We start from the raw sequence: 23,570 nt of genomic DNA, 5'->3' as shown, positions 1-23,570 counted from the left end.
TATTTAGACTTGCACAAACCAGGGATGTAGAGTCGGTAGATTTTACCACCGACATGTAAAAAGATACTGAAATTGCCCAAATGTACTGAACTTGAAGAAGCACACGATTTCAAATCGGCATTTATTTCTTGGCAAATAATTTGTCTCTGCGGGTTGGCGTTTGTCTTATGGGGTTAAGATTGGACAGGACAGGAGCATTCGGCGTCAGTCAGTTAGTAGCCTATGGACAATTATCAATTGTACATATTTCGAAGTTTTCGTTCAGCATGAGGCAGTCCGTTTCGGCCAAGGTTTTCTAACTGCCGATCGTTCTGACACACTTTTCTAAGTCGCGTGTTACATGATGGCTCAAAACTTCAAATGGCTCGGTGCGTCGTGGTGCGGTAATGGCCGACGCCGAAATGCCCATTTATAAATCATGCATATTTTGGGGGGAGGGAAGGGTACCCAATAATCAAGAAATTTGGCAACATTAAATCGAACAAGACGAGGAAAAACGGTATAAAGTTGCATAGGTTTAACAAAAATACAATCTGAATTATTTGCTTCAGCTCTATGGCTATAAAATCAATGTGAAAGAAGGAAGCAACGAAACAGGAAATATTATCACCACATGTCTTACTATTGCACGACAGCGTTATTAGTCGATATTGAGATTCAGTCAAATATTTATTTTTTTTACAGAGCTTCGATGGTGAGTTCATCATTCCTATTATCAACTTTCAAGATTCATGAAAGACGCGTCGGTTAATTGCACGAACCATTCCAGCAATGCGTAAACGAAGAAATCATTTGACGCCTGTTTTATACCGCACTTTTTGCATATACGCTTGACCAATGCGTCAATGGAGAACAGTCCATGTCTAGTGTTCGTCACATTTGTTGCTGAAGTTCGTGTAAATGGTTATTTAAAATCACACCGTACGTGTAGACCTATTTTGCGTTTGTATGCATTATAATTAATTCGAGACCGACGATGATGCTGATAAGGGCATATCGCTATGTGTGTTATTTTGTTCACCGCTGTTACTTACAGGCGATAACGGATTCAAAAAGTTTGAAGAACATATGGTAAACGTGGGAAATATCATCTCCTTTGATGCTTATTATGTTGATGCGGCGGAAGGTATCGAACGAGAAACTGTTGACTCCCGTACGGAAAGCAGTTTTAACGAAGACGCCGTTAGACGTGACTATATTATGTATCATGTAACAGCCTGTATGTACCGTGTACGGGTAGAGGTTTATGCATTGTCGGTGTGACATGTTTCACATCTGTTGAACCTACCATGTTTTCTATCCCTAATCTATTGAACGTCTAAGTAACACTTCTACATAATGTGTCCGATACGTATTGTGTACAGGAATTGTGGCAGTCACAGGCCAAAAAAACGCTTTTGTCAATCCGAATTGTCGGTTTGGATTATACGCCGTCATCTGCGTTCGTTGAGGCACAATCTTGACATCACGTCATGTCATCTTTGACAAAGCTATTCTCCATAAAATTTTAGCTGCTACTCCCTAATATCTATCCTCGCCGCTAAACATTCTTGTGTTGTATGCAAAGACACAGAGTTGGCCATGATACGGACGGAAGTCGAACTTGCTTTCCTGCATATTACGCTTGATAGATGATTGTGTCTCCACCTCAATGCTATATTTCGAACCACTCTCATTTTAATCCTGGCCACCTCCAAGATATGAGATCCGTGATGCGGCTGTCTGTAAACGGGCAGACGATCAATTGTGTTACCAAGTTTGATGTTTTCAGCGCCGCCGCCGCGATGTGAGATTAATTCGACAGACGATGGTTGCTTCTGGATATCGGCGACCGGCGAAAGAAATATGACGTACGACGATGGTGTTCAGAAATGCAACGAAGGCGAATCCAATGTTGCGGAAGTAAAAAATCAAAAAGATTATAATGTGATCATGGCTATGCTGCGGCAGCATTTGAAGCCAGGTAAAACCGCAGAATACGCGAATGCATGGATAAACGGCACCATTGATCCGATGGTAAGTTTGTATGGGCAGTGCGATGTTGAAATGTAAGAAGGAAGCTCCTTCGTAATGAAAATGAAATGTGAATCCGATTATAATCTGATCAACAAAAACGTGACATAATTCGAATCTGAATGATATTGCACTCGCCAGAACTTGGATAAATAAACGAGGCAATTCGTCCGACTAGTTCATTCAGTCTGGGATGCACCATGGTAACGAGTCAGTCGTGTTGAACTGCCTTACACAAGGTGCAAAATATTCCCCCGTCTGATGCCCTGATGGTTAACACGATATCCCTCATAAAAGTCGATTGGCGCAGTTCTTTACGACTTGATATGGTACCGCACCGACTTTCCAAAGGAAGTAAGATAGCCGCCAGGATTTGTTTGGCATTTGAGTAAGTATAGTGAGTGTACCACAGCTGATATAATTTTGTAGACTAGTTTACTTGTCATCACAAAGTGATATCACGATTACGATGTGATCTTGCTGCCTCAACGACCATAGTAAAAAAGGATTGGCAATAAAACTCCTTTATTGGAGGTTAATGATAGTTTGATACCTAAATATGCTAAAACATTTTATTGGACAAAGCTCGTGAGCTCAAAATCGCTGCAACACTCGGAAATTTACTGGCCGTCTTCGAAATGTTATCCCATGTTGCAGAGTTCTTCTGTCGCGTGGTACATATTTGAAAATTTGTACTTGCCCACATAATGTCCCAATAGTTGCGCTCCACCAAGTGTTAAATGCTCGAAACTACTTTTGTAAAAGTGATTATTAGGGCAAGTTTTTGTTGCACTAAAAACCTGAAAAAGTTGCATTTAATATTTAATTTGAACAAAAGTTGCAGAAGTTGCATTTTGACCATATTTTGCTCGGTTGCCTAAAAAAAAGGCAATTTTCCGGCTCAGCTCCCGAAATACCCTTAAAAACGTTATTTCGGTGCTGATTTACGGTGTTTCAGTCGAATTTGGCCGTGTATTTCACCAAAATCGAAAATACTATAATGATAAATCGAAAAAGTTGCAAAAATTGGCAAAAAGTTGCACTCTAAGATTCCTTCAACGGGCTCAAAACAGAATCTACATATCTTACGAGTACTTAGGAAGCTGCCGGAAGCTGTAAGAAAAGTTGCAAAAGCTGCAAAAACTTGCCCTAGTGATTATCCCTAATTTGGTATACCGCCTGCACTTCCTGGTCCGTGGCGCACCTTGCCTTGCAGGTGAAAAGCGTCACTCCCTTTTTAATCAATAATAATATTAATATTATAATAATCATCAAAGACTTCAGATTTCCAGCCAAACTGTCGGCGCCAAGTCACAACCTCAGGGTCCAGGAGTCCCGAAACCAACTCGATATAATTTGTCACAGCTTATCGCACACAAACACTTCGTTGGCGCCTTTTGCCTTTTTGCGTCGCTCTCATTCAGGGGTGTCAAACTCAACTGACGTCGCGGGCAGCATTCAAAACTTCAGAGCGCTCGCGGACCGCACCAGTCAAATGATTCCAAACTCTTACATCAAAATCCAAAGCCCTTGTTTTTCATTTGAATACTTAATCACTTCATTATTGCACGCAGTGGTATATTACATTACGGATCATAGGCGCTCTAGTCTAACTGTACCTTCCTTTGCAAACAATGGAATTGACAATATTAAGTTGATTGAGCGGCAGAATCCGGTTAAAAACCGACGAAACAGTGGCTCTAACGATGATAGAAGTCCCTTTGTTTTGGTCTTTTACTAACGTTAACCGAGGGAATGCGTTATTAGGAATACAAAATATTTAGGCCTACCTGCAAACGCGGACGTTGCAATTTGCTGCATATTATTACATCGTGGTTCGGGTTTCGCTCGAGTCCGGCGACCGTTTGAGTCAGAAGAGATGCAGCAGTTAGACCACATATATTTGAATTATACAGCTGTACAAGTATTATATTGCCTAGTAACCTGCACACAGCACAGTTTAACCACATAACCTGCATATAACAGTTTCGCATTGAAGTTTTCACTTCTTTCAATATAACTATAGTTTTGGGTCAATTTTTACAATTTTTACTTTGAACTCAATATGCACTTTCTGTCTTCTCGGAAACCGCTGTCAATGTCAGCGACTTTCTACAAATGAAGGCTAGAAACTACAACATCGATGTCAGGTGGTTATATTTTGGCCTATGGACAATGGACATACTAGACCTTTGCTGTCTCGGGGGATTATTTGATGATAGTATATTTCTTACTAAATGTCTCAAAATTTGTTAGAAATGTGCTGGATGATACACTGATTTTTCAATCTACTCAAAATTGCTTCACGGGACGGATGAAATCATCTGGCGAGCCGGATGCGGATCACGGGCCGTATGTTTGACACCCCATTTCCAATTGATTGGCAAGACGATACTCGCTGTGGCAAATACAACCCTGTAAAGTTGAGGACACACACAGTCATGGAATGAAATAAAATGCAATTTCCTTTTCAAAGCGATCGTATCTCATTGTGGTACTATAAGCACTTAAAACGTTATCTTCCTTATACAGGCGTTCCAACTCAGCGCTCGATAGGCTTTGCCCGCTCCTAATTGTTTATGTTGATTGATTGATTAGTAAACGAAACTCATTATTATTGCAAGCAATCAACATATACGGCAGTGGTTCCCAACCTTTTCCCACCCGCATACCATTTCGTGATTTTATGCAGTGATCGCGTATACCACCTACATAAGTTACGCATGCCGAAGGTGGTCAAAAATGTATCCACCAGGTTGAGCTGCCGAAACAGAAAATAAACTGCCCATTTTAAGGTACAGTATATGATTTCTGTAGTGGATCCATTTGGGATTCGTGTAGTCAAATATATTAAAACGGAATTTCGTTTGGTAAGAATCCCAATGCTTTACGACTGATCTCTTCCCCGTAGGCCAGGGATGGTCAACCTTTTTTCCCATTCAAGGCCGCATTTCAACTACTCATGTAGCCCACGGCCGCATTTCAAGGCATCGTCGTAATTAACTATGGGGGGACGCCCAATACCCACTTTATAGTGTCTATGTCCATTTCTGGTGATCTCCGGGCTAATCTATTTAATCATATAGGCTTGCTATACGCACGGAAATCGCGAGTGGTCACTGGTGGTGCCGTGGGACTGCAGGAATTGCCGCGCGAAGCGCGAAATTTTTTTCAGATTTACCAATGAATTTCGTGAATAATATTAGTAGTTTTACGTATTGCTATCAAACATTTATCCTTTCTCAGCCCATAGATGTGGTTAGATTCACCGGTAGGGTTTAAGGAGGGGGTGTTTTCGAAAATTTTGGGCAAGTTTCATAAATAATAATACATCTTCGGGTAGGCCAATTGTTATTAGTCACTTTGCCGCGTATTGGTATTTGTTGACCCCCATCAGGATTGTCGGTATAGTGAGATGCACAGTTGTACACGATTCCCGAGTTGGTATATTTCTATATGGGGCGCATCATTCTTCTCTACTCCTCGAATCTGAAATGTGGGGCTCTAATTGCAAAGGGCCCTACTATCTTTGAATCGAAAAAGACACATCGAATCGCGCGCGGCGCGATGAAAATTTCACATTAATTAAAATCTGCCACGAAATCAGGAGTCAATTCATAAATTCAAATTGCATGTCGACGGCCGCCGACGCATACTAATTGAATTACGTGTCCACAGCCGCACAAATTCCCTTCTGTGACCGCATGCGGTCGCAGTTGGCCACCCTGCCGTAGGCCGTCATTGGTTGCATCACCCCTACCCACGACGACGACGGCTTCAAAAAACTTAACGTCTGATCTGATAACTGATACCTGAACTAAAAACTTCTTCGGTCGAAAAAAAAACGAATCTACTCGTGTACCACCTGGAAGACCTTCGCGTACCACTAGTGGTACGTGTACCACAGGTTGGGAACCACTAATCTAGAGGAAGTGTCGTCAACGGCATCCGACACGAGCGAGATAGCGTAATGTTTATGCGTCCGGCTTCTCGATCGGTGGGTCGTGGGTTCGATCCTCGGCCGGGTCATACCAAAGACTCGAAAATTGGTATCTGCAGCTATCCTGCTAGGCGCTCAGCAATCACGGATAGCATGGAAGAGAAAAAGACGGGGGCGCAAACTAGATTACCTCACGGCCGTATCGCAACTCCGTCGTCAAAGCATCTCGATGGTGCAGGCGAAAAAGAATATCATATAGGCTATCTCGCTCTCTATGGAATGCATATTGTACGAACGCGAGCGCCGAGATCTCGTATCCATATATTTGTTGTTAGTGCACACGTAGAGATTTTAATTCAGAAATTCTTCAAACGGATTTTCATAGTGCATAACTCCCTTTTTCGTGCTCAGTGACCGTTTTTCTCAAAACCTCCCATCGCTCGGTTTGTAGCTACCGCACCCTTCCCGTTCCCAGCGTCCCATGGAAGTACAGGCGCTCACTTTAGGAACCATTGATCTCACCCGAGAAAATTATTGTTATACGAGACTAGAAGTATTGTACCTTGTCGCCTGAACAGAGGACGTGACAATGTCGACAATGTTAAAAACACATCATTCAAAAATTTAGAAAAAGTATTGTGATTTACATGGAACTTTAACATCAAAATGTCTAGTCTGGACCGTCAAGGTTTGTATCAAAATGTCCAATAAGAATGCAAGCTATAGATAATGTCACTATATATAACTAACCTACGGACGTTATTTATCTTTCATGTCATTTGAAGATAAAGACGCTATGATCGACTGCATCATGGGCTGAAAACCAGTGATGAGCGGACTGTGAGATTTTTCGGTCCAAGCTCAGTCCCGAAAATTTCCAATGCAGTACTACTCCGTCATGATTCAAAAATATTTTTCAAATCCACAGTCCGACTTCAACCAGATTCAAAAATATTTTTAAAATCCAGAGTCTAATTCTTTGACTGAAAAACAGAAGAACACGTCACAGAGAATAATTGAGCTTCGTGTATTAGAACTTGAGTCTCCGACAGTATATATAATTCTCTAGGGTGCCGACACTCAATGCTATTGATGGCACCGCAATTTCAATTTTAAGTTACAGCAACATGGTTGTTAATAAAAAGTAGAAAGATTCTCATCAATACCCCAATGCTCAATCTCCACGACATGCACATCAGGGTTTCTCATTAATAACTTATTTCGAATTTTACTGGCTTGTTGATCAAATTGTTAGGTAGGGTAAAACAAACGCTGCACATCACATTTAATTCAATTTCAACCTGTAGATGTGAAGCAATAACAGTTGGAAAATTATCACTGTATCAAGAATATATATATTTTCATCGCAAATCAACTGGATACCCTATGAAATGAATAGGGTTCATTAAAAAAAACGGTACATCGCAAATTTAGCTCACTTCCAACCCGTGCAAGCGAAGTTATTGGAGTACGAAATTTGGGATTTAAATATGGTAGACTACTTACGGTAATAATCATAGAACTATGGCCCTATTTTTCGAACCCAAAATTGCCTAGTTTAATGAATTCTCTTCGACCGGTTGGAATAAAACCAGCGGCGTTTTTAGTCAACCTAACAATTTTATGAAATTCTTCCGTTCCACAATGCTTTGGTGACTTTTATTGCAAGCATGCGTCTTTTCAGTTAATCTCGATGGCAAAATAACCGATGCAGGCACTCGACCATGCTTGACACCGATTCCGATAACATTGGCCAGTTCTTCAATGTAACCACCTTATATCGCTAAAAAGGGTGAACATCTTTAATAATATATTATATGGACGCATCCAATAACATTGGTCTACAAATTTCGAAAATTATTTTGCGCCGAAAACTTTAATGATTGATTCAGACTAATTTAAGATCGCTGAATACGATTCTGACTCTTTAGACTTTCTAGTGGAAAAACGGGGTATTAGCTTTGTCACTTCGGTTTACGGCAAACGTTTACAGGTCAATATATACGCTGGAATTCGTTTAGCCCGAATCGCCATAAACTAAATTTGATTGGCACGTTGGTGCACAGAGCCTCGATGAAATGTTCGGATGTAAAATTAAACGCGGAGATTGAATATATCCGAAAAATTATAATCGATAACGGGTACCCCGAACATCAAGAGTTCTGTGGACATAAAACTCAGTAATTTCAATCCCAGCAAATCACAAAACACGGTCTGAGGAGATTGTATTTATACATTTACCGTGACTGGGGCCCATCTCTTCCTGTTTTGAAAAGCATTTGATTACTGATGTAAATCGCTGTTACGATAACGTAAAAACAAATGTTGTGTTTACCACCCAACAATTGCTTCCTGCAACGCGCAAAGATGTTCTTCCTGCTTCTCAACAAAGCAATATAGTCTATGATTTCAAGTGCCACTGTGATTGTCGGTACGTGGGAACTCAGCGCTTGCAGGAACGCATCAAACAACATGTTCCGAGCGTTATTAGATCGCGCACATTGGACTCTCGCGAAGACCCAGCCGTAACTGATCTGCGATTACTAGAACGTAATCAGGCCATGGCTATGAACTCTGCCATCGGCAAGCATTTGGCTGAGAATGCCACTGACGCTGAAAACTATCGCGATGAAAGATTCTCTATATTAGGTAGAGGCCGCACTAATTTCCACCTGTCTGCACTGGAATCGACTTATATTAAAATCCATTGACCGCGCTTGTTTCAGCAGAAGGAATTTTTAGTCAATCTGAAAATTGGTCACTAGCTGCGCTCGCGGTTTGCCTGTATTTCATGTTGTTTGTTTCTATGGCGTCATAATTGGTTGTATGCAATGTAGCTAGATGCATGTTTTTGAAATTCTCCATTTGCTGACGATTTCCCTTGAAGAGTGTCAGCTCGAAAAATTTCGGGTTTTAATATATTTCTGCAATGAATATATTACTAAAATGTAAACTATAATACGAAAACATGGAATTCAGTACAATTTCAGCATTGCAAAACCTCATAATGGAAACCTTTAATTTGTTAACCTCTAGCCTACACCAGGGGTTCTCAGCAATTTCTTGGCCGTGACCCATTTTTTCGGGCTGAAAATGTGCTGTTCAATGCGTGGTAATCGACGGCGCTGATATGCCTATTTGTCTAAAATATGCGCAATTTTCTCCTTATTTACTGATGAAATTTAAATATAAAAATGCCGGGACGAGAATGTTCAAGTTGATTGAATATCTTCCAACAAACGAACAACGAAATAATCTTCTAGTTCCCCCAATTGGAGGGGGTGGGTGGGTGCGGCAGTTACGGCTTTGGTAGATTATATGCTAAAACTTATGAGTATTTTATGATCGTCCGCTGCTCCATTCGCTTCGCGAAACACAATGATCGAATTCCCGCATACACTGTGTGATTGGGATTCTAGTACCACTTTCGAGGGGAATAGTATAATCATTCTTTAAATAATTCATTGATGAATGGGATACTACAGAGGAGTGGAGAAAGATTTTCTTATTATGCATGTTGTACAATGTACTACATTGTATGTCACGTACTGAAACAACTGACGTTGCGATGTCGGAATATTCAATCCAGTGATACTATCAATTCATGTGACTCTTACATTTTGTACATTGATTTACAGGCGTGACATTTTAAACAGACTCCAAATATTAATGCGCTCCGCTGAATCCTCAATCCATTACTATTCGTTGCGGTGGTGCAGTAGCCTATATCTCCACCAGAAGTTGCTAAAAAGTAATAATTTGCAATTATGGCCAGTTTTAACTTACAATAATACGACCTGTCGAAGTAGAGTAAATCTATACATCAATTACACTTCATTCCGAGTTAATTGCACCCCCTTTCAACGGCATACGACAGTATGACCCTGCCGGAATACTTGGTTACTTCAGCATTACCTTCCAGCAGGTATTATATAAGCGAAATTATTTTAGTTGCTGTTAGCCATAGGTAGCAGTGATGAGCATCGGAGCGGAGTCGGACTGGATTCGGAGCGGAGTTTTTCCGATTTTGTGACAGTCGGAGCGGAGTCGGAGTTTACTACTGATATTTTGTCGCAGAATGTCGGAGTATTGTAACTTTTGTCTCCGATATCTTTGGATAGCTCTGACTAGAATACACTCTTGATTATGACAACAAACCAAAACACAGACAGTTAACACCTTGTAAAGTTGTAATATGATGGGTAACATGCAAAAATGATTGTCAAGTGCATAAAAATCAGCCATCTGCACTGCAATGGGGACTGGAGAGTAGACAAAACTATGAGGCCAACCATATTACCCGATTAATTTAGTAAAACACATTAACAAGTGTACCATGCTTGGCACTGTCTCGGATATACTTGACGAGATTCATCGGAGTATCTCGGAGTCTGGGATTGAGGTCTTCGGAGTCGGAGGGAGTTTTCCTCAGACACTAAAGTTGTCGGAGGGATTCGGAGTCTCGAAAAGCACTATCCGCTCATCACTGATAGGTAGTCATAGCCAGTGGAAAAAGCCGCCGTTTCTGCCTCCCATTTTCGACTTGAAATGCTGACTCCATACGTACCACTACGTCTCATCAGATTCGGATGAAAAGCTTTTATGTATCCTACGTATAATCAACTAATATGAATTTAGTTTTTAGCGATTAACACAACAAATATTACTAAACTTACATTATTTCTAAAATTTTCCAAGTAGTTCTGTGGCCCACCTCAAATGCTCTTGTGGCCAACCCTTTAACCCCGGGCCTACACACAACATCTGCCTGACTTATGACCTATCTTTACTATTATTTGGTATGCAACTATATGACATATACTGCTACATGCAAAAAAGGTGACCACAACGATCGTTCCATTTGCAAGATTGAAACCTGCCCTCAGGCTCAGCTCAACAACGTCGGTGCCTTTCTCTCTGGTCCTAGCATTGCAAAATACAAACTGCCTTGGGTAACTCTTCTCTACCACCTCCCCGCGCTCCAGCTTGCGAAGCCAGCGTACCCGAGTCTGGAATTTGGCATGTTAAAAGTCCAAGCCCAACCGGATCCATTTTTTTCTTCAAAAATCACAATCCGGCCCGTTCCGAAGCCAACGAAAATAAATTATAGTCCGGATCCTGTTTATTCCAAGTCCAGTACAGTGCTCGTCTCTGCTGAAAAGATGAACTGGTAGATCATCGTGCATATGGGAACAGACTATTCTGTTGAATTGTTTATGCTATTTTATAACTCCTGCAGCGCTGAACTGGATCTGATGATTTTTATCGTTAGGTCTCTCGCCATCGAGAAGATATATATAACATTAACGATGCAAGGTCATGCGTCAACACGTCAAGTCGCAAATCATGGCCAAAACAATATAGTCTGCATGTAACAAAGGATTATTGATCCAAACATTGCTGTAATGTTTTAATTTGGCTCGAACTTGATCTTTGTCATTATTTTAAGAAACCTCCAAACAACAAAAATCAGCATCCTTATATCAAATGGTATCCAGGACTTGGATATCCGATAGAAGAAATCCAAAGAACCCACCGTACTCTTTATGCGGACAAAAAAGGATATGATCATGAAGGAATGTTAAACAGATCGCCAAACTCCACCGTGATTGGGGTCGCTTGTTATTTTGTTCCTACTTAATTTATAACCCTGTAGGCCTACTTCATCGACATGGGGAGTTAGAGAATACGCAAATGAATTTTGTTTCTGCTTGTAGCCACTGTACGCTTACTGTCCAGCATTGTATAGCGATATCCAATGTTTCCGAGCGGATTAATAAAATTAATTTATAAAGTCAATTTCGAGCGTTTGTCACGTCCATCTTGTTCGTGGTATTCATGGTGTTTGTCGACTACTATGGTCATTTACACCTTCTATTTTGTTCAGTGGCGGCAGAGTTGTAGCACGGCTCACGTCTCAGCTTTAATAAGACACCACTTACACGCATGAGATGGCGAGGAGGAGCCTAGTTAACCTCCTGCAGTATAGCCTATCCAGTATATGTGTTTCATTCGTGAGTTTACGACGGCACAGGGCTAGTAATTAGTGCCAGTCCTTATTTCCTCGAGTTTCTAGCAATAAATTCCTTTTGTTCCGTGATCTACTGGTTCTTGTTTATCTGCTCTTTGGAGAGTGATAAAATTGTGATCGGGGATAGTGTTCTCATGCTTATAGTGCAGTCGTATGTATCGTTCTTCTCCGGGCGAGAGCCATCGAGCATCCCTGAGCAAGTCTCGGTGGTTCGCTAGAGGTCAATATTAGGAATCGTGTGAACGTGAGCTTCACGTTCGCGTTCGGTGTGTCAACCTCAGGAAATTATAAACATATATTGTCTCGATGTGCAATAGCCCAGACACTGCCAAGACCGAGACATTTCGGAAACGGCATAGTACGTCCCACAACATCAATCTTCTGGATGGTCGGGAACCAATGGCTCGCGAGCCATATATGGCTCTTTTGGATATAAGATATGGCTCTTTGACATATTTTTAATTTTGTACTCAATTGTATAGATATTGCAGCAACCAGAATAATTATTATACTCGTGGCAGTATAAACATGTCTTTCAGAGGTCAAGACCGTGGCGTATCCAGAGTTACGGGCTTGGGCTCCATTATCAAATACTCAAGTTTGAGGTACTGCAGCGCTAGCGACCAATGTCGATCGCGAATTCGATGTAGATGACATTGCGCGCCATGCAATCTTGGATTGCACCAAACGTTGATTGACCGAAGAGAATTGTAATCTAGTTTTCAATACACATTTTCTTCCTGATCCACGACAACAAATAAACTGCCTTTGAAGTGACAATCACAATTACAAATGAATGGTAGGGCATTTTGAAAATTTGCAGTTGGCGATTATAGGGGTTTGTACCTAGCATGGGTGTGTGTGAATACCCGGCGTACAATTCCGCGTCCATGGCACCAAATTCAAGTCCCATCTGATCAAGATTGTAAGTCTATGACTAGGATACAATTACTTATGACAATTTTAACATTAGACAACCTCGTTTTTATGTGTTACAATCAACGCTTAACTATCCACGTTCTTAATTGCTAAGTAGCTTTCCAGCACTGCCGTTAAAATGAAGGCGTGTAGTGCAACGTTCTTGTTACTGCCGAATACTTCGAGAATTGAGGGTTCGATCAATATCAGGTATTATGAGTTCTGAGCTTTGCGATGAATTGCGCTATCACAGGATGATTAGTAGCCTATAATTTTTTTCAGCAAAATTATGGCACCCACGACGAATCCCGTGTAGCGAGTTGGAAAAAGTACTGTCATGACGTCACGAATTTCAATTTTGACGTAACAATGGATTGTCATGTATGGCTCTTAGAGAGCTAAAATGGAAAATGTAGGGCCAACATGGCTATTTAGACGAAAAAGGTTCCCGACCACTAGTCTGAGAGCTGGTAACATGTCTGGTCAGCCCCAATATCGATTCATTAGTCGCTGAAAAGCAGGGTATGGTGTCGTATAGAATGGGATGTAATGGAATGGAATGGGAATTTACCACACTCCATACCCGCCCAATCGTTTCATACCATACTTGACAATTTTCCATACCATAGCAACATTCTTTCATACCATATCTGATACTTTTTCCATACTTTCGCAACTTGTCAACCACCCAAGTGATATTCTATTTTTTATATGTGGAAATGTTGCGGCGTTTTTATAATAATTATTTTGGATGAAATTATCCATTTAAACAGCCCTGATGCAACAATGATATCCCCAGTTTCTATATATCATATGTCGTCAACAATGTATGTTGCCAATAATCATCGAAGACGGAACGTATAATTAATAGGCCTGTACACGGGATTATTTGGAAATCACAACATAATATCATAACATGTAAATCGAGTGTGGCAGCGGACAGCTAGTAGTAACATCATCTACAAAATTACATAAACCAAGGTTATTGTGAAATTAGAAGATTGGTACCCCAACCCTTTTTCTTTATTCCCGACACCTGAAATCTATATTTCCACCCTTTAAAATTGCTCCCTCCAATAAAATTTGGTAAGACTTTGTTTTTTAAAGACTTGCTATTGGTGAAAATTAAGACCCCATGAATCGAACAGCAGGCAATGAAATGAATGTGCAGTGAACTGGTAACCGTAAACGCAATGTTGCGCCTCCGTCAAATGTATGTGCAAGCCGAGAGAAAAATAGGAAGGGTTTGAAATGTTCCAAATGTAGCGATGTAGCATCAATTTACATGTGTAAATGCCAAACAATGCAAAGGCCAGATAAACTTCCTACTGTTAGATATAAGCCGCTATAAGCTACACTTTCTCACGCTCCATAACTCGAACAGAAATAAGTCACTTCATCTGTAACGAGTCCGGCTATACTATCAATGAATATATATTCACATACATATGAACTCTTATTATAACGAATCAGGTGATTTCAATCACACCATTTCGCATGCGACTGAAACGTATATGCGGGAGATCGCGTGCCCTGTACAGTCGATTCTCACTAATTGGAGGCACTTAGGGTTGCATTTACCGGACGGTATTTTAAAACACTTTGTTTAAACATGTTTTAAACTGTGTTTCAAAAAAAGGCCTTTTTTAAACGTCACAATTGAATATTCGTGACGTCATGGCTTCGAAAAATAATACATGTTTTAAATTAGGGTCTTGTTTTAAACATTTTGTTTCAAATTAATTTCTGTTTTAAATGCAACCCTAGAGGCATTGATAATACGAATTGCTGAATTGCAAATGAACTAATAGGACTGAATATGAGAGATACGATCACCAAGTGAGTCTATACCCGACCAGAAACCCCTTAATTACCCATCGGTTCGAAACCACTGCATTAGAATATGTCTTAGACTATAAATTTAAATCAATACAATCATTCTGGCATTGTGGATCAAATGTCCATTTTTCCCGACAATCTGTGGGACACACATATGATTCATTAGCTAAGATTAGGGTGCCTATTCTTTTATCAGAGAAAACCAAATTTCATTAAGTTTAATGCGTGTTCGGGGCCGGCATATCGTAACGTCGCTCCAAGACAAGCTACATATTTTTGAATTACAATTATGGTTGGTTACATCAAATAGATATTGCGAGATGACTATCCTCCAAAGCGCTGAAAATTATTTCCAAGCTCAACAAATTGATAAAAATATTCAAGTAACTTTTACATTCTCAGAATATACGATTTTAAAACTCTCTTGGTAGTTTACGGAGTGGAAGTTACGATAAGAGAAATGCAAGTTGTAACGCGACAGCGGTCGAATATCATTCGTTTTTTTGAAAATTTGATTTGATTTGAACAATCATGATTCTTATAATTAGTTTCCTTCATATGCGCGTTGCCCTACTTTGTTGTCTTCAAATAGATGTCGACCGGGGTGGGTGAGTGGTAAATCGCAATTTAAGATATGAACACTGAACATAGAGATAGTGAGCGATTTTCTGAGGTATGCAATTTGACAAATCGAAAGTAGGATCATTGTCACGATTCTGGCAAAACTGCCAAAGTATGGAAAACGTATGGGAGTATGGAAAGAACATTACATAACATACTTGTGAAATTTCCATACATACCATATTTGCACTCTTCCATATTCCATACCGAAATTTCGTTCCATACCATACCATACTTCCGTATACCATACCATACCATAACATGCCCTGCTGAAAAGCGCTGTTGGGTATCGTACGCAGCTCAGTTCAAAAGAAAATTACATTTATGATCATGATATTTGCTGTTGTATCTGTACCAGAGTTGGATCAATTGTAATTTGTAATTGACCTGAATGTAATTCATTACATTTTTTCATGTAATTGTAATTGTAATTTGATAAAAAAAAATTTGCTTAATTACAATTTCAATTACATTGTTATGGAAACCTGACAATCACAACATAAAATAATCAATCAATCATTTATTCGTCATACCAGTGAAAATCCGGTACGGACCAGGATGACGACGAGGCGCCGCAACCCGCAAGGCCTTAGTACACAGTCGCCACCTGTAATAGTTAGCCTATTTTCATCGGTGTTATATGCGTGAGTAGTTATTACGATCGCTCGCGAACGGACATTGTGGCTTATGGGTGCGGTCGCATGGTGCCGAGAAACCGGGGGTGGCATGGTGACCCTTATGTCTTATGGCGGGGGTGGCATGGTTACCTTTTCGGGTATAGGCTGCGGAAGCATGGTAACGTGAAAACTCGTGGTGGCATGGTTACCTTTACAGGTATAGGCGCGGCGACATGGTGACCCTTGAGGTATAGACTGTTGATGATTTGACTAACGTTGTCGGTATAGGCTGCGGCGGCATGGTGTTGAATATCAAGTAAACAGTCACGTGATTGATCCTTAGGTAATGTGTATTTTCAAAATTATTATATATGACCGATTCGAGTTAATCCCAACGTTTACGGTGATTGTGACATTAATGTATCGTTATTCTTATGTGTGCGGCGGTGATTCGAACTTTCGGGTATAGGCCGCGGGTGGCATGTCGATCGTACTTCCAGCAAAAAGGGTGTGAAATAGTTTGCTAAATATAGGAATCACTTGCAAGTTAATATTTCGGTTATTAGTTTACCACAGAGCCGGCGTAGACGGCGATTCGAATACCAACAATATCCGCGTTCACATACTAACACTTCAAAAAGGTGTGAAATATTTGTAAAATCCTACGAGCGCTCACGAGATAACACATCAGACATAGCCATCTCTCGCGGTTTGGTGTTACAGAGGTAGGAATCACGCACAAGTAATATTTTGGTAATTAGTTTGTCACAGAACCGGCGTAGACGGTCATTCCAATACCAGCAATAGCCGCGTTCACAAACTAAAACTTCAAAAAGGTGTGAAATAGGTTGCAAATCCCGCAATCGCTGACAAGATAACACCTCAACATAGCGATCACTTGTGACTTGCTGTTACATACATTCCAATCGCCACAATGTAATATTTTGATAATCAGTATGTCACAGAACTGGATTTCTGTGGAAAAATTTAGTAAGTAACGAATAACAGAACCGTCGCAGACGGTGATTCGAATACCGACAAATTCTCACTTATTTCTGATCGAACCCTAATCCTTTGCGAAGTTGACGCTTATTCAAAAAGGTGTGAAATAATTTTAAAACCCTACGTCGCTGACAGGATAGTGCATCAGACATAGCGATCCAGTTATAGCACGGTGTCGGAATCCATTCGCGAGATGTTCTATAAGTAAATTGAGGTAATCCGAAACGAAATATTTTGACTTGACGTAGTGTGAATTGAAATAGGATTGACAAACATGACTACCATCTTTCCAAGCGCCATTCCGATATTATACGCACATTTATTTGAAACAAGTAATGAAACATTACAACTCTATTCGCGGTCCGGCTTTCCGTTTGTCAAAGAGACATTTTAACATCTTACCATGCTCAAAAGAATTATTCACAACATTAACCGGTGTTAAAAATATAGTTTTCACTTACTTGATTATATCACTACAACTCGCAATCTTGAATTAATTCATCCTGGTTGTATTCATATGACCGATAATTTTTATTCAACTGTAAAGCTCGTTACTATTCTGTAAGACAAAGCATTTACTAATCGGTGCATATACGACTTGACAAAAAACCTATTACATTTTGAGTATACGAGATTTGAATGTCTGAACAATAACTGAGAATTAAATTATCACAAGTGAATCCGTATATTACAGCGTAAAAGATATTGGAATGTCAGCAACTCTGTACGGTCATAGTTACTACCACATTGCCTAATTTACCCGGCCAACTCGTCATGATCATTCCTGAAATCATCACAAACATGACCACTGACTTGAGTTAACTAACAAAACATCATCAAGTTTTAAATCCACTTGTAGCTTACGGATTATTTGAATGCGGGTCATGTTTTGTTGTAATTGAGTGTACGGAAATAGTATTACGTCTCGACATCTTACCATCGTACCATATTCAAAGAGTCAACCACAAAAACATTGTCAAGTAAATCCGTTTGTAACTTACCCGACCAACTCAAACAGTATCAGTATGAAAAACAGCCAAGCATACACGAGTCCATACAATCACTAAAACCTAAAATCCACAACAAGTTCGGTTGTATTCATATCCCTACGACGCATCTTTTTTATTCAACTTTAAAAGTCGTTACTATTCTGTAAGATAGAGGAATTACTAAGCGGTACATTCTGCAAAACAAAGTAATTATTACTTGATATATTTTGTAAGACAAAAGTAATTACTCTTTGGTACAGGCGACTTGAGACTAACATAATATGTTTGAGTATACGAGATTTGAAAGTCTGACCAACGTAGTTGAGAATTCATTTCTTACAATCGAACGCAGGCGTTATCTTGCAAATTATCATTCTGTAAACATAAGGATTGATACATTGATGTGACATATGTAATAGTTGGTCATGACTTGATTATTAAATTATTCGCGTTAATTAGACCCGACGTTGTGGTAACGGTTATTATGACAGCAACAAACTTTTCACTACCATGGTTATTAACATGTTGAGTTGTAGAACTATACTTGTCTGAAATGTTCTTGATTGGGAAATTATTCACCTTGGTACAAATCACTCTGCGTATCGTGGATATCAGAAAATATTTTTTGCAAATGTAATTTATTCCAGTTACCAAGACTAAAGATGAAACAACGATTTCGTTTGCTGGTTAACAACTGGTACAATACATTATTGTCATAATCTGTGACAGTGAATTGAAACATACGAACCTTACACAGTACGAATAAATCACTTTAGACTCCGGGCGGCGTCATTTAATCCGTGTTAAACTCTGTTCACACTCTCTGTCGAATGCATGAAATGTAAAACATTACGAGGTTACACTCTAAGACTTTGATCAGCAGAGAAGCAATTTTGAATATCTTTACTGGATGGATCCTATTCAACCGACCTTGGTTAATACAAAACTAATAACAATAATAAAATCACAGAATGTGCCACACTGAAATTATACAAAAATGTGTTTGGATTGCTGTTCATAGTAGCGATATCGATTTGAACGTCCAGAATAATTGTCATTATCTAACCAAACTACTGAAAGTCGTTGTCAATTTGTATGATGTCCACTGATTGCATAATAGAACTATTTGTGCAACGCACACGACCAGAGAAATTGGAAATTTTCCCATTGTCTTTCGTCAAAGTAAATGTCGTCAATAATCAGTCACTAAAATACCATATACTTGTATGTGATTGAATAGCCGGCAATTAACTAACTAAATCAAACCCCTAAGAAATTTCACTCACTCATTGGATATTAAACAGCGTCGCTTAATCGGTGTGGGTCGTATTTTCTGAATACAAATCATATCTGTCCAGCCGAAAACAATTTTCACTCACTCGGGTAATGAAATCAGTGTGCAATATCAATACAAGATATTTTCCTCACACAAAAAATAATCAACTTCACTCGATATTCGCGTAAAACGAAACTGTACAAGGATTTCATGTTTTTTGTATGACATGGAATTAATACCGACCGAAGTAACCGTATCGGAAATAACTTTCAAACAAACACACTCTACGTGGCTAACATTCTCATCGATTCTATTGTGAACAATGTATACTTCATGTGATCTGGATTCATTTCGATACGGTTAAACATTCAACCAAGACAGATACGAATTGTCACACACTCGACCAATATCATACCAAATAGTTACTTACAACAACCAAGACACAGAAAATTTGTTTTGGCCATTTCGATTTTATTACTGGAGGTACTCATCACTTCGCTTAATACAATCTAGATTTAAACTCCATCGAACCTTTGGTGTCTATCATTTGCTGGATACGAATTATGTTAGTCTAACAGTAAACAATTTTCACTATCTTGGGTTATGAACTCAGTGTGTTAGCGGTCATTCAATATTTAGTAGTATCAACTAGTTACTTTATAGGATACGAATGATCATCCTCACAACTCTTACAAAAGTACGAAGGATATTTACATCACACAAAGTAATCGACTTTACTCGATATCCTCATACTAGGAAACTAAATGGTTGGACCAGACTATACAAACTGTTTGTGATGTCGCAAGAACTTTTTTTACACGAATAGCCACGGATCTAAATATTCAAATAATCCAACACACAACTATAGTACTTACAGAAATATCATAGTTCTTGTTACAAACTTGTATATGTACAATGTTTATCGTGAGTCCTACACATTCATGATATCGGTCCGAGTTTGACTGTTACAAACATTATACCGACATCGCGACATCTTTCAAAATTAAAACCACGGTGACTGCTTGAGAGACCTACCAATGATATCACAGTGATCTAGTTACTTCCACAAAAGAGTATGTACTCGACTTACTTTCCCCAAATCTAACGCGCAAAACAATTTACTTTGCTAACGAAAAGTGCTGAGTCATCATATGATTGTCCTCACAACAATACAACTAAAACATACTATCATACAAAATGGTCGTTATAGTTTGCACACCAACGGTACATCGTACAAGTAACAAGTCTCGAGGATTGAGTTATTGAAAAAACGTGAAAGTGTTTCTCCTGCACCAAGTCGTTATGTTGATGAAAGCGTATATTGTAATATCATGATCGATTTGCATTCGTTGGTCACAAACTGTCACTACTCTAAATAATTATTTTTCACTCAAACACAAAAGCATACTTGTCACCATTCGTTTTCATCAAGCACGAGTTCAAGAAAATTACTTACTACGACTAGGGCTGGGCACAATGATTCGAGTACTCGAATCTGAATCGAGTATTAATTTTAATGATTCGAGTCGAGTAGTAGAAGACGATTTTTTCGAGTACTGAAATTATACGCTCCTTGCAACTGAAAGTTAATTTGCTAACGAGAATTATTGGTTTGATACTATTTTCCATTGTTGAAGCCTTGAAACCTTGATTGGCCGTGTCGCAGCATAAGAGACATAGTACAAAGCTACGAACGTTACTGGAAATAACACATTTCCGAAGTCATGATCATCCCACAACATTGTCAAGAAGTGCAATGAAATCGGTATGGACGAAAAAATACCGAAGTATCGTTAATGTGACGGATAGCAGGCATTATGTTCTTCGTGGTGGCATAAAAGGGGCATATTTGAACTTTGACATAGTACATTCTGTTGTGACGTCATAATGAGTGATACTCGAATACTCGACTCGACTCGAAGCATTTTACGTGATTCAGAATCGAATCACTCAGGTACTCGATTTTGCCCAGCCCTAACTACGACATGAATTGTTATTTTTCATGTTGTGTAAATAGGTAATAATTAATTTTAGTAACACTATATCAACGTCATCGAGTTGTGCGAATAGATTTACATGTGGTCTTGTGGTTTTTAATCGAAGCACACAGCATGGTCTAATGTAGAGTCATCTTTATTGTACAGCAACTCGGTAATCGAAATGCATGCATTAACATTTGAACAACGATCCTGTTTCGTCACGCGAAAAATATCTTCACTGTCGCGACACTCTGATACTCTGCAAAAGATGTGTAAATCCTTTTCACACTCATAATAGTGCACTAACGGGATACCGACGTCAAGCGACAACGTTTAACAACATCACTGACACTGAACATACGATACCTACCCAAGTAAAAATATCATTTTCGTTCGGACAACTGACGTTTACCTGTGTATAATTACCATTCTCATTATTGTTATCCGAGGTGCTTGATGACATTCGATGTGCATCAAAATTACCGGCTATGATAATGTCTGTGGATCGAAGGTTTACTCCCCCATATTTGTATACCAACACATTGCATGCAATGTCACACACCTCCATTTACGCGTATACTTGTGTGGGCAAACAAGCGCGACGTATGTGTGGATGGTATTTTTTCGTGGAAACAAAACACGGGGTGTAACATGTTTACTTGAATATTGGTCGTTGGTTCATGAGTGAATACCGGATCCGATCACACACTTTCTTATGGCTATCCGGTTTCCGCTGACTGGAGCGACACCAATAAAGACACAATATTGTAAACATACGTGAGAAAACTCAACCCCGAATTGTCAGTGCGATGGGAAACATAAATTCAGCCGTTTTCCGAACACCGTTATCCACGTCCCAACCGGTTACCAAAGTCCAGGAGGTGTTTTATTCAGGCATTTTGACTCTGGAAAATCCAAAGCACGAACCCGGACATCACAGACAAATCGCAACCTATTGTCCAATTTCCGAAAACATCCATTTCGATATACCAGAGCACATTGCATGTGAGTAACCGATGATTTTGATGGGATGCACCAGCACAAGTGGATATGCGATTACACAAATGTATCGGAGTCGTTGTTGGTGTATATTTTGTCACTGCCCGTTGTAACAATTTACAAAAATATCAAATTATCGGGTGTGGTTGTCAGTTTTCAGAACGAAAACGGTATTGTTACCCAGGGAAGAGATAGATTTCCAAGTGAAAACGGTATTTGTACTCAGGTAAATGATAGTTTTCCAAACGAAAAGGGTTTGTTACCAAGGGAGAAAATATATTTCCAAAAGAAAATGATTAGTTACTCTAGGTAAAAGTATTATTCCAAGTGAAAATGGTTTGTTGCTGTGGGAAAAAATAGATTTGCAAACGAAAAGGGTTTGTTACTCTAGGAAAGGATAGAACCCAAAGTGTTACTCTGAGTAAACGATGAATCTCCAAAGGACGATGGTATTTTTACTTAGGTAACGGTTGACCTCCAAGTGAGAATGGTAATTATACACAGGTAAACGTCAGTTGTCCGAACGAAAATGATATTTTTACTTGGGTAGGTATCGTATGTTCAGTGTCAGTGATGTTGTTAAACGTTGTCGCTTGACGTCGGTATCCCGTTAGTGCACTCTTATGAGTGTGAAAAGGATTTACACATCTTTTGCAGAGTATCAGAGTGTCGCGACAGTGAAGATATTTTTCGCGTGACGAAACAGGATCGTTGTTCAAATGTTAATGCATGCATTTCGATTACCGAGTTGCTGTACAATAGAGATGACTCTACATTAGACCATGCTGTGTGCTTCGATTAAAAACCACAAGACCACATGTAAATCTATTCGCACAACTCGATGACGTTGATATAGTGTTACTAAAATTAATTATTACCTATTTACACAACATGAAAAATAACAATTCATGTCGTAGTAAGTAATTTTCTTGAACTCGTGCTTGATGAAAACGAATGGTGACAAGTATGCTTTTGTGTTTGAGTGAAAAATAATTATTTAGAGTAGTGACAGTTTGTGACCAACGAATGCAAATCGATCATGATATTACAATATACGCTTTCATCAACATAACGACTTGGTGCAGGAGAAACACTTTCACGTTTTTTCAATAACTCAATCCTCGAGACTTGTTACTTGTACGATGTACCGTTGGTGTGCAAACTATAACGACCATTTTGTATGATAGTATGTTTTAGTTGTATTGTTGTGAGGACAATCATATGATGACTCAGCACTTTTCGTTAGCAAAGTAAATTGTTTTGCGCGTTAGATTTGGGGAAAGTAAGTCGAGTACATACTCTTTTGTGGAAGTAACTAGATCACTGTGATATCATTGGTAGGTCTC

General features: G+C 39.4%; 1 protein-coding gene across 3 annotated transcripts; it reads left to right on the top strand.

Annotated features, from left to right (window-relative positions):
- The first annotated feature begins 704 nt into the window (after window positions 1-704).
- Window positions 705-12,061, top strand: LOC145438206 (uncharacterized). Of its 3 annotated transcripts, none has more exons than XM_080315592.1 (3): window positions 705-1,189; window positions 1,772-2,016; window positions 11,403-12,061. In XM_080315592.1, exons 1-3 carry the CDS (start codon window positions 1,069-1,071, stop codon window positions 11,592-11,594), a joined length of 558 nt encoding a protein of 185 aa, XP_080171718.1. In that variant the 5' UTR covers window positions 705-1,068; the 3' UTR covers window positions 11,595-12,061. The 3 variants fall into 3 exon arrangements, with proteins under 3 accessions (XP_080171718.1, XP_080171721.1, XP_080171719.1); XM_080315595.1 differs by having other exon boundaries at window positions 708-1,126; XM_080315593.1 differs by having other exon boundaries at window positions 708-1,153.
- Window positions 12,062-23,570: the final 11,509 nt, after the last annotated feature.

This window comes from Botryllus schlosseri, chromosome 4 (assembly GCF_051294905.1).
Source record: "Botryllus schlosseri isolate E-star chromosome 4, Bs_hap1, whole genome shotgun sequence".
NCBI classification, from domain to species: domain Eukaryota; kingdom Metazoa; phylum Chordata; class Ascidiacea; order Stolidobranchia; family Styelidae; genus Botryllus; species Botryllus schlosseri.
The sequence above is the reverse complement of the archived record's forward strand: the minus strand, read 5'-3'. Positions and strand labels throughout refer to the sequence as shown.

Bases quoted from the DNA above. Each gene is read 5' to 3' on its own strand.
- LOC145438206 (XM_080315592.1), top strand. From the start codon at position 1,069: ATGGTAAACGTGGGAAATATCATCTCCTTTGATGCTTATTATGTTGAT. The intron at 1,190-1,771 runs GTGACTATATTA...TGATGTTTTCAG, and splicing joins TAACGAAGACGCCGTTAGAC to CGCCGCCGCCGCGATGTGAG. The intron at 2,017-11,402 runs GTAAGTTTGTAT...CATTATTTTAAG, and splicing joins ACGGCACCATTGATCCGATG to AAACCTCCAAACAACAAAAA.